We start from the raw sequence: 12,244 nt of genomic DNA on the forward strand, positions 1-12,244 counted from the left end.
CATCCTAGCCCCTTTTATGTGCCCCAAAACCTGGGGCAAATGGGCTTTTGGACCTCTTCAGTGAAGGGGCTGTGACAGGAGGGGCTGGGATGAAGAGCTAATGCCGTTTCAGCCAAGGAGAAAAGTCAGCGGCAAATGACTGGGGTGGAACCCTGGGGTTGAACCAGGCACGACCAAACAGACAAGGCGAATGGTCCCATTTTGCAGAACTTCCTTGTTTAATGATTAAACATGGCACTTGAGTTAAAAAGGCAGAGATGGGTAGCTGATGCAAGTTGGTATAAAATACCCAACATGTTTCAAATAAGCCAAGAGCATCTCTCCTAGGACTCCTTCCTGCTTAGGTCACCACCATCCATATGTGGGGCATTTCTTACCCTGGGAGCAGCAGAGAAGACAGCCTGAGGGAGTGGAGGAGGAGGACTCAGCTTATTCTGCAGGACACTGGCAGATACAATCTGTGCCGAAGACATGGAAGCCATACTCTGCAAAGCCTTGTCCTTCGAGACTTGATCCTTCAAAAACAGGATTAAAAAAAATGAAACAGAAGGAGGGCTTGCTAATCCATACCTTGAGAGCGCAGAAAAATAACAAGCCACCTGAAATTAACAGGTAGTTTTTATAGTCTGTCTTAGTTACATAAAACCATTTTCTATCTGAGCTTCAACTACTGTACACTAACCATAAATCATTCATCCAAGTTGTTTCTGAAAAGTAATGAGATATAGTGGTACTTCTAGCTAAGAAAACCTCTACTTTAGAACTTTTCTAGATAAGAACTGGGTGTTCAAGAATTTTTTGCCTCTTCTTAAGAACCATTTTCTACTTAAGAACCCGAGCCTGGAAAAATTTCCCAGGAAATTTGAGAGTGGCACGAAGGCCCAACCAGTTTCCTGCCATTCCCCCTTTAATCCTGGCCATCTCGGGCTTTTCTGGGCTGCCAGAGGAGCCTTTCGGTGGTGCTTAAGGAGGCTTTGGCAGTCCAGAGCAAACAAAGCATTTTCCTTTCTCTGGGCGCTTAGAGAGGGAATAAACCTCTGCCAGTGCCCAGAGAAAAGAAACGCTCTGGGCAGCGACTGACCTCCTCCTCTTCTTCCTCCTCCTCCTCCCACCCAAATTCCAAGCTTTTATTTCTTTCCTAATGGGTTTGCATGCATTATTTGCTTTTACATTGATTCCTATCGGAAAAATTGCTTCTACTTACAAACTTTTCTACTTAAGAACCTGATCACGGAACGAATTAAGTTCTTAAGTAGAGGTACCACTGTAGTTGCCACTACTTTTAGAAAGGAACCGTGTTAATTAGAGACAGTCAAACTCTTTGGATCTGTGCCACTTAAGCAGAGTCAGAGAAGGCAGCTTTGTAGCATAAGGTTCAAATTCTACAAACACCAGCTTCTAATTTTCTCTTTCTAAGCAGTATCAGAAATCATTTCGTGTTTCATTGAGGTTAAGGATTTTAAAAACCTTGTTGGGACCAATATGGTATCTAAAAGTAATGGAATAAAGACAGGTCTGGATGGTACTTACCAGGTTCATAGCCTGCATGAAGGGGAAAAGAAAAAGAGAAATATGATTAGAACTCAGGTATGGGTGAAGGCTGAGGAAAATCTGCATAGTATCTATAATCATAATGGGATTCCAAGATATTGCAATGATCTACCTTTACTTTGTCTCAAAGGTGCCATTTCAAAAGGTGACTGGACGTTTTTCCTTAACTAAAGAGGCTTTCTCATCCAAAAAGCCTCTTCAGTCCTCAAAGTTCTTGTTTCTTGGATGAGAAGTGAAACGTTTTCAAGGAAAAACCAAGTTCTGTGGCCTTTTGGAAATCCTTTGAGACAACCATGATCTGCATGACTGAGAATCTCCATAGACATCTATGCCTTTACTTTGTAAATAAATTACACATGAGCAAGGTCAATTTCCAATGTATCCCACTTCACAGAATCCTGGGAACTAAAAAGGGAATGGGTGGAAAATCCCATCTGGTCGCATGCTGATCTCAGTGGATATTTTCTTCGTGTTCACAAATGAAGTGAACAATAAGCAAGTATTTTTTTAAAAAAGTTAAAAATTGAGCAAGCTCTCCAGTTTTGCTCTTCTGCAAATTAGTCTAAGTCTATGGATGGATGCTAATACTCTTTTGCACACTAGACAGATACAAATGAAAAACCTTCTATCATTGTCCTTGCACAATTATACAGAAAAAAGTAAATTAGGACTATCTAGTCTGCAATAGTCTGGATGTTCACCAGATGGCAGCACATAGAGAAAACTTGTCCAGTATTTTTGCAGGCCATATACAGTATGTAATCTTAAGTAAATACTGCACTGTACTGTGCAATAGATACTGGTAATTATAATTTTATACTATACAGTATATTAAAGAATAACACTGTATTCTAACATTAATATTTGGTATTTTTAAGAATACACTGCTTGCATGCAGACAATCGTGTGAATCAATAGATCTTCTGCATTGTTTTTATACACTGCTCAAAAAAGCTAAAGGGAACACTTAAACAACACAATATAACTCCAAGTAAATCAAACTTCTGTGAAATCAAACTGTCCACTTAGGAAGCAACACTGAATGTGCACATTCAATTTTGTACAGAAGATAGTATTCAATGAGAATATTTCATTCATTCAAATGTAGGATGTGTTATTTAAGTGTTCCCTTTAGTTTTTTGAGCAGTATATTTTATTTGTCTCCCTGCTTAAAGTTTAAAAACTAACCGGCTCTTTTCAGTCCCTCTTTTAAAGATGCCATGAAATATCTTTAGCAATCCAGAACTGAAGCTGAGAGAGGTTTATCAATCTAAACTTGATATCAAACCAGTCTCAAAATCTCAATCCTGAACTTGCAGGGACCGAATTAAAAGATCATCTCAAGTAGATTCCAACATCACAATTCAGCTACAAAAGGAGGGTTTATTTCCTGAGCATTCTCCCTCACCCCAAGGCACAAGCTGCTAGCAGTGGTGCCTAATGAGTTGGCTAATTCCAGAGTCTGAAAAAGGTCATTTTGTCATGAAGTAGAATGTATACAGGGCTTCATTGTTAATTGCTTTGTAAGTCTGTTGCAAATGAATATACTTCTGTTCATCGTATAACATTTCAAAACAAATCATAAATTCAGTATTGTGGGCAACTATCTATTAAAGCAGGCCACAAAAAGGCCATGTTTCGGTGTAAGAACACACACACGCAGCCCCAGTTACGGGCATAGGGAGGCACATGCACGAACCACATGGCTTAGCAATGTGACTGCACTGCTGCACACTCAAGGCCCAGCGTTTGCTTCCAGTTATCCTCCTTATATCAAAATTAAAGTACCAGCAACAATAGGATTAATTTGGGCATGCATCTTGTAAAAAAGCTGTCGGATATATCTCAAACTTAAGGGTTACAACAGCAATTTTAATAAAGCAATGAAGATTCCAAATCTATTGTTCGATATGTACTCAAAACATTTAATAATAATAATAATAATAATAATAATAATAATAATAATATGGGAAGCGCCCGACTGGTGATGAAATACGAAATCCAGCATAGTGATCTTGTTTGCTGTGTTGTACTGACATAATAATGATAATAATAATAATAATAATAATAATTATTATTATTATTATTATTATCATCATTATTATTATTATTAAGACCTTAACTTTAAACAAATGTTGATAAATGTTTCCATTACAAGTCCCTCTTTGTTCTCACTTAATCTTTTATGCAAAGTGCTTCAATTGGGATATGAATACTCTTCCCATTTTATTTTTACAACAACCTTGGTAGGCAGGCCAGATTCACTGTGTATACTCTGAAGAGGTTTCCTGCCTAAGCAGGGGGTTGGACTAGATGACCCTCCAAGGTCCCTTCCAACTCTGTTGTTATATTATTATTATTATTATTATTATTATTATTATTATTATCATCATCATCATCATCATCATCATCATTATCCATTATCATAATCATCAATACAACACAGCAAACGAGATCACTTTGCTGGATTTCGTATTTCACACCAGTCGGGCGCTTCCCAAGTACCTAGGACTGCGTGATGTAGCGACGAATTATGTGTGCCGATCCCAGTAAAGTAAAATCTCCAAAATGGAGATTTTGTCAATTCCCATGGTTTTCAAGTGTCCACTAAGATCTCTTGGCACAGCACCCAGCGTGCCAAGGACCACAGGGACCACTGTCACTGGCTTATGCCAGAGTCGTTGCAGCTCGATTTTTAGATCTTTGTATTTTGCAAATTTAACTAGCTGCTTCTCCTCAATTTTGCTGTCTCCTGGGATTGCGACAGCAGAAGTGAGAAGCAGCTAGAGAAATAATAATAATAATAATAATAATAATAATAATAATAATACACAATTTTTCTTCTAAGGAACCACCTAGCTGGCATACTCACTGAGAAGCCAGTTGCACTGAGTTCAGCATATTCTACTCTCACAGATGCCAGTATAACATCAAATTTCAACTTGAGGAATAATTTGAAAATGGATCTTCCGGGTTTCACTTGGACTCATGACCCACCTGGAAGAGGTTTGGCCACTTGCAATAACATTCACAGCAAGTAGCCAAGATTTACTCTGAATACAGAGCTTAAAGGGAAATTTGCCCTTCTCTTGCTTACAAATAAGAAAAAGTAAGAAGTGCTGTACATAGTAGCATTTCTTGACAAAAATATCCCTTGGCATCAGTTGACTAGCATGTCAAGCTCATTTCTGGGGTAATGTATTTTCTAACTTTTATGGAAGATTTCCTAGAGGGTCAGAATGAAGATAAAGATGCTCTAGAATTATATCCAATTACTGCATGCAATACTTCTATATCTTCTATATCTTTTTTTTACTGATCTACGCCACTCTTCAACTGGAAGTATTTAACTGAATTCTATGGAAACCAGGACTTTGACAATAAATACATTGTAGTCTGTTTGTACGATCTTGTTTCTTTTTTGGTCAAAAGATGGGGAGACAACCATTGACAACTTTCACAAGCCTATTTAAATACTGTATATATTCTAACTTGGGGAATCTAGACAAGGGAAGAGAGAAGCAATTTTGTAATTTTTTGGTACTTTCCAAGGCATACATTCACCAATAAAAATGAAAACAACAACAACAACAACTCTCTGGCTCCCTTTCTCCATATGCCATATGCCCCATATACCCCTCCATATGCCCCATATACCCCTCTCCATATGCCCCATATACCCCTCTCTCCATATGCCCCATATTCAGACATTTTATTCAGCAAATCACAATACACAGAACACACAGAGGGAAAGGGATCAAGTTAGTCAATCTCCAGTTACAGAATAAGGAGAAAAAAGCCAACCACAGAAGAAAAAGAAAGGCAATCACAGGATAAAGCTCTCCAGTTGCATCCTTGCCCAGTTTCCTTAGTTCCTGGTTTCATGAACTTGATCTACATACTCTCAGCCACAGCCATCCTATCTCCCTTTCTGGTTCTGTGCATCTCGGTTGCAACCACTGCACAGGCCTCCTTGCCAAATAACTTATTCAATTCTTAAACGCATCGCACAATAGTTTCTCTAAGTAAGACTCTTTGATTTGTTTCTTTCTGCACCTGCTATGGTAAAAAGTAAATTACCGTATTTTTGGAGTATAATATGCACCCTTTCCCCTCCTAAATGAGAGTGGAAATGTTGATGCGTCTTATACACTGAATATAGCCCCTTTTTTTGGCTTCCTGAAGTCCCACTCCCTGTGCCCCATTTTTTGCAAAAATGGGTCGGTTTTTGCAAAAAATGGAGTATGCCGACTGCTTGGGAGGCCTGCAGAGTGCTCCTGGGGGCTTGTGGAAGGCAAAAACACCCCTATTTGGGGGGAAGACGGGCTCATTTTTGCAAAAAACAGGGTGTGCAATGGGCAAACCTGAAGTCCATTTTTCTGAACTTCCGGTTTGCCTGTTGGACCATTTTTTGCCATCCTCAGGCTTCAGGAGTCCGGAGGCTGCAATGAGGCCTGTGCGCATGTGCGGGGGGGGGCAGTGTGTGTGTGTGAATGCAGGGGGTAGCACAGAGGTTGTGCGCATGTGCAGGGGAGGGCACACACACACACACACACACAAGCGCACGAGCACACACCCTTTTGGCATGCATGCCAAAAGAGGTTTGCCATCACCGTGAAATAGGCCATTATTCATTCTATATAGCTAGGTTGGTTAAAAAGTTTTAGGGTTATATAGTTAAGAATTCAGGTCACTTGATAGGATTAATAGTATCACTAGGTGTTTATGGGAAAAACAACAGCCAGTGTTTGAAAGTCCAATCTGGAAAATTCTTATGGGACATTTACTCTCCTGCTTTTTTTCCATTGACCTGACACCAAGTGAATTAGAACATAAGAACATAAGAAGAGCCATGCTGAATCGGGCCAAAGCCCATCGGGTCCAGCATTCTGTGTCACACAGTGGCCCATCAATTGTCCATGGGGATCTTGAGCAGAAAGAGAAGGCAAGACCCTCCCTTTCCCCTGACCTCCAACAAATGGTACTCAAGGGAATCCTGCCTGCCTCAACCAACATAGAGGCGGCACTTGGACATCCTTTTCAATAACCACCGATACACTTGACATCCATGAATCTGTCTAATCCTGCCCTGAAGCTATCAAGGCTGACAGCTGTCACGACCTCTTCTGGAAGTGAATTGTTTTAGATCACAGCCCAATTGAAATCCTGCCACATAAAGATGGCCCATGGCATTGACCAAACATCTCTCTTTCTCACTCTCTCTTCCAAGATTACTACTAGCTTTGATCTAATCCCAGGATCCAAGGGAAAGGGGCAAGGAGATCAAAGGAACAGAGTGGCAATAACAGAATGCAGTATGTTAGCTGCAGCATGGCCATGGCTTAAAGGTGAGAAAGCTGGGGAAGCGCGTACCTTCAGCTTGGACTGAATCTCGCGAGATTTCCGTCGGGCTAGAACCTGCAAGTGGCTAGAGACCTGCAGAGAGAAAAGCAGAAGGAGAGGGGGGGAGAAACAGCAGAGCCGTCAACCAGAGGAAAGGAAAGGAAGGAGAGGGGGCTGCCCATGCGCACATACCATGGATGCATGGGCAGGGTCTCCAACGTACCTTTATGCCAACCTGGTACTCTCGCACCTTCTTCCGAGCTAGAACCTGTATATGGCTGGACACCTAGGCCCCGCCAAGCCATTCAAAAGGGAAAACACAAAAAGAATGAAGGTATGACCCCATATCGACCACAGTGCTTCAAGCACCCATGTGAAACACACTGGCCTCCTAAGCCAGTTGAAGTTCTGACGGAATAATATCGGCTTGCCGGGTAAATAAATCGCAGTTAATGGCTGACTGAAAGAATCAGTTGAAGGAAGTTGCTGTAATCTTGTTGAACGAAAACTTTGGAAATATTCCCAGGAAATACCATTTTTAGGATTCTTGGCAGCAACAAGTAACTTTCAATTTCAAATTTATTATTTCTCATGGACTTCTATACATTATTAATCTTATTGGTTTTAGAAATGACTCAAATTCTGATTTACAGGTATTTTGCTGCTTCGCGTCCATCCACTCTCCTCAATCATGCCACCCCCCTGTTTATTTATTTGATTTGTTTTTAATCAGGTAACTTGGGGGAAGGGGGTTGTCCCCAAACTTGGCAATTTGCTTTGCTGGCTGGAAAATTCTGAGAGTTGAAGTCCACAAGTCTTACAAGTTGCCAAGTTTGAAGACCTCTGAGGTAAGTGATTGTCTTTCACATTATCTAAACTGTTTATGGGAACGTTCTTCAAAGTATTAGTTCTTGATACTATAAATATTGATACCTAGGAAATATCAAACATTTCTCAGCCGTTTGCAAAACTGCTTTTAGGGAGCAAAACGGTAGACATAAGGTTTTTATTCAGAATAGAAATTAAATCTGAGTTTATGGCTTTGAAAACTGTTCAAAATTTTGGATAAAAATTAAATTTATGATTGATTATAACTGATGAATGAAATAATATTTTCAGGAAGTCAGAACACATCGTTTTCCTTTAAAAAAATACTGAATATTATAAACAAAGGGCAGGTGAAGGAATTCATTACCCAGCAGCTACATTAACTTTAATCTGTGTTTTAAAACAGACAATAGAAATGGCTTTTTTCTCACTCTACATTCATTCATTCTTTCATTCGTTTTATTTTAAACTTTGCATTTCTGTAATACATTATTGGGAGAGCTGATGGAATACAATAAGCCAGGCAATAGCGGGGGGAACCCCCAAAATAAATCTGTTCTGTTTTATAGTGACATATTTTGCAATCCACACCAATCTCTCGGGACAGTTTGCAGTCCCATTAAATATGCTTAGAATTGTCTAATAAACCATTTCCTGGCTATATATCATTTCAATTTCAGCTGAAAGTTACAGACTGTTAGTTTCGTAGCTGAGAATCATATGTGTAAAGAAAAACAGCTCAACTTGAAAGATGTGCTTTCAGACAGTCCAATAAAGATGCCTGGAGAAATCAGATGTGGGATTGGCATTTCCAATCTCACTGTACTGTTGGAGGACATAAGCCACAGTTAAAATAGGAGGAATTGATTGGAACTCTATAAACAATCATTTTCCTAGTCCAAATAGACAGCTTTCATTAATATGTCGTACACTGCAATCTAACATACACAGAGTTCCATTAAAGAATTCTACCTCACTCCACTAATAAACCCTAATTATTCTAAAAGCTACTCCTATAGGTATGAAGAGGAAGAAAATAGAAACAAAGATTAAACTGAAGTTTCATTCACGACAGCTTTTACAACACACATGACATGTCTGCTCTTTCTCCATTTATTAAAAAAAATTACCTAGAAGATCATCGGATAGATATACACGTGGTGCATTCCCCATCCCAATTCTGATTTTTATAATGCCCTTCAATTTTTTTGAAATGAACCAGAAGAATGAAAGTTTCTGATTCAGTTAGGCAGACCTGGCAAATAATAACAGTCAAGATCCAGTCGCATCGCCTTCTGCTGCACGAATCCCAGCGACCAGTTAGGTCCCACAGAGTGGGTCTTCTCCAGGTCCCGTCAACTAAACAATGTCGCTTGGCGGGACCCAGGGGAAGAGCCTTTTCTGTGGTGGCCCCGGCCCTCTGGAACCAACTCCCCCCAGAGATTAGAATTGCCCCCACCCTCCTTGCCTTTCGCAAGCTACTTAAAACCCACCTCTGCCGTCAGGCATGCGGGAACTGAGATACTCTTCCCCCCTAGGCCTTTACAATTTTATGCATGGTATGTCTATATGTATGTTTGGTTTTTATATTAATGGGTTTTTAAATCGTTTTTACTATTGGATTATTTTGTATACTGTTTTATTATTGTTGTTAGCCACCCCGAGTCTCTGGAGAGGGGCGGCATACAAATCCAATTAATAATAATAATAATAATAATAATAATAATAATAATAATAATAATAATAATGTGGTATGCAATCTTCATGTACAAGGAATGTACAAGATTTGTTTCTGTTTGTTCAAAGTTTCTTCCTGGCATAAGAAAGATTTAGTGGATTCCTCACTAAAATAGAAAACCCCTTTAATCTTTCTCTTATATTTTCCATTCTTGTGGTTGGTCTTCTTTGTTTATCGCTGTGAATCTCAATTTTTCACAAACTAGAATGTGGCTAGTCACAACTCTTCCCCTCCATCCCTGTTTTAAAAACAATTTCCATCAAGCTAAATTAAATGATAGCATGGGCAAAGGAATTAAGAACGAAAAAGTGAAATGGAATTAGTCTGGTATTCAAAACTTTAGCTTTTATTGAAAACTCAATAATAATTGTTAATTTTTAATTAAAACCTTTTCATTTTTCCCCACTGACATGCTTGCATTGACTGGTATGCTAAACAGCCTTCCACTTGAAGATTCTTCCCAGCTTTGTTATAGGATCAAATGGTCATTAAGTGGGTCTCCAAATCTGTCTAATCTAAAAGGAAATTTTGCTAAAAGCTAGTGTCAATTTTTATTGTGTGAAACGAAGTTTCCAAAGCTCAACAACTTCCAGATGTGTAGACTTCACCTCTAGAAAATGCAGCAACAGCAACAGGCTGCAGAATTTAATTAATCTTAATTCCTAAACTTTAAATTATACAACAAACAAAGTGTTTCTCAAACGTAAATCCAGCCGCAGGAAATCAAATGATTGAAGATATTCTATTTTTTGGGTGAGATAAATAGGAAACCTATGTTAAGAAAGATGAAACAGAAATCTCACAGGAGACCAGTGGCTGAATCAAAGTGAGAACTTAAAAATCACACATATAGCAATAACAATAGCACTTAGACTTAAATACCGCTTCACAGAGCTTTAAAGCTCCCTCTAACTGATTTACAGAGTCAGCATATGCCCTCAACATTATGGGTCCTCATTTTACCCACCTCGGAAGGATGGAAGGCTGAGTCAACCTTGAGCCTGATGAGATTGCAACTGCCAAACTGCAGGCAGCCGTCAGTCAGCAGCAGCAGTAGTAGTGCATTCTAACCTTGTCACTTAAGATATCCACCATGTAAGTTAACAGTACACCAGATCACTGCATTGGAGCATGCATATATCAAAAAACATGCGCGCACGCGCACACACACACGCATTAAAAATTTTTTCATTCTTCACACTTTTTAAAAGGAGAACCATGGAATTATTTTTACCTGTTTTCTAGTCCTTGTCTTCCCTGTCCGTAGCTTGATGTATCTTGCTATCAGTTCATTGCGTCCTAAAGCAGAAAAAGAAAATATGTTATGCGATGAATGCAGGCCCTCTCTTGTCCCACTTCTTAGAAATAAAAGGCTGCCCTCTGATCCACCTTCCTTACATCCTTCAAGCCGACAAACAGCTGAACTTCGGCTCCTAACTCAGTGATGACATTTTACCAGAAGATGGCGCTAAAACAACTCTTGAACAAGAAGAGACCAGGGTAGTTTATGCATTGAACCAGACAGCCATAGCAGTCCCTAGCGTTGTCAAAAAACAAACACAAAAAAACAACCCTCCAAAACCCTGGTGCTTAAACTGGGCGCTCAGAAAATAATGAAAATATGGGACACAAAAGAAATCATTGTCGCCTTTAAATAAATTATGGGATTTCCTAGGACCAAGATTTGTAGCCTAATCTGGGAACTCAGAATGTTTAGAATAGAATAGAATTCTTTATCGGCCAAGTATAATTGGACACACAAGGAATTTGTCTTGGTGCAGATGCTCCCAGTGAACATAAAAGAAAATATAGATTTGTCAAGAATCATGTGGTACAACACTTAATGATTGTCATAGGGGTCAAATAAGCAATCAGGAAACAATCGATACAGTGATACCTTGTCTTACGAACTTAATTGGTTCCAAGACGAGGTTTGTAAGGTGAAAAGTTCGTAAGACGAAACAATGTTTCCCATAGGAATCAATGGAAAAGTGATGAATGCGTGCAAGCCCAAAATTCACCCCTTTTGCCAGCCGAAGCGCCCGTTTTTGCGCTGGTGGGATTCCCCTGAGGCTCCCCTCCATGGGAAACCCCACCTCCAGATTTTGCAATGCTGCAGGGGAATCCCACCAGGAGAATCCCACCAGCGTGAAAATGGGCGCTTCGGCTGGCAACGGAAGTCCGGAGGCGGGGCATCCCAGCGGCGGTGGAGGATTCGTAAAAAGAGGCAAAAAAATCCTAAACCCCCAGGTTCGTATCTCGAAAGGTTCGTATGACGAGGGGTTCGTAAGACGAGGTATCACTGTATTAATAAAAATCTTTGGATACAAGCAACAAGTTACAGTCATACAGTCCTAAGTGGGAGGAAATGGGTAATAGGAATTATGAAAAAACCCTAGTAGAAACAGAAGTGCATTTCTTGTCCTATTCTGCCATGTTTAATTCAGCTATAACAGCATGCTTGGAGCATCCCTCCTTCCTTCCTAGCTTCCATGGAAGTTTTCATAATACAGAAGATGTTTTTTTTTTTAAAAAAGCTGTAAAATGTGAAGGACGCTCAGAGTTTGAGGTGTGATATACGACAGTCAACAGGATGTGCAACCTACTGCGATGTTTTAAGTGGCACTGGCTTCTGAAAGGAGCCCTTCCCAACCTCCTCTTTGTCCTAATTTGAAGCAGAAGAGCTTTTGCTCCACATTTTACAGGCCAGCTGTGGCCAATCTAAATTCAAACGTCAAAGCAGCTGGGAGCTTTCTTTTCCCCCATCTCCCTCCACCCCCTCCT

At 39.9% G+C, this 12,244-nt stretch overlaps 1 protein-coding gene across 3 annotated transcripts in view; it reads right to left on the bottom strand.

Annotated features, from left to right (window-relative positions):
- Positions 1-12,244, bottom strand: part of TEAD3 (TEA domain transcription factor 3) — a 144,566-nt gene that overhangs the window by 19,624 nt on the left and 112,698 nt on the right. Inside the window, exons 3-7 of one of the 3 annotated variants that reach the window (XM_070745181.1) lie at positions 10,695-10,759; positions 7,118-7,180; positions 6,925-6,987; positions 1,531-1,542; positions 378-515 (exon numbers count right to left, since the gene is read on the bottom strand). In XM_070745181.1, the coding sequence (XP_070601282.1) occupies positions 378-515; positions 1,531-1,542; positions 6,925-6,987; positions 7,118-7,180; positions 10,695-10,759 (341 nt within the window). The remainder of the gene's footprint in view (positions 1-377; positions 516-1,530; positions 1,543-6,924; positions 6,988-7,117; positions 7,181-10,694; positions 10,760-12,244) is intronic. The other 2 variants (XM_070745183.1, XM_070745182.1) reach the window with 2 other exon arrangements.

Source organism: Erythrolamprus reginae, chromosome 3 (genome assembly GCF_031021105.1).
Source record: "Erythrolamprus reginae isolate rEryReg1 chromosome 3, rEryReg1.hap1, whole genome shotgun sequence".
Classification (NCBI taxonomy): Eukaryota; Metazoa; Chordata; class Lepidosauria; order Squamata; family Dipsadidae; genus Erythrolamprus; species Erythrolamprus reginae.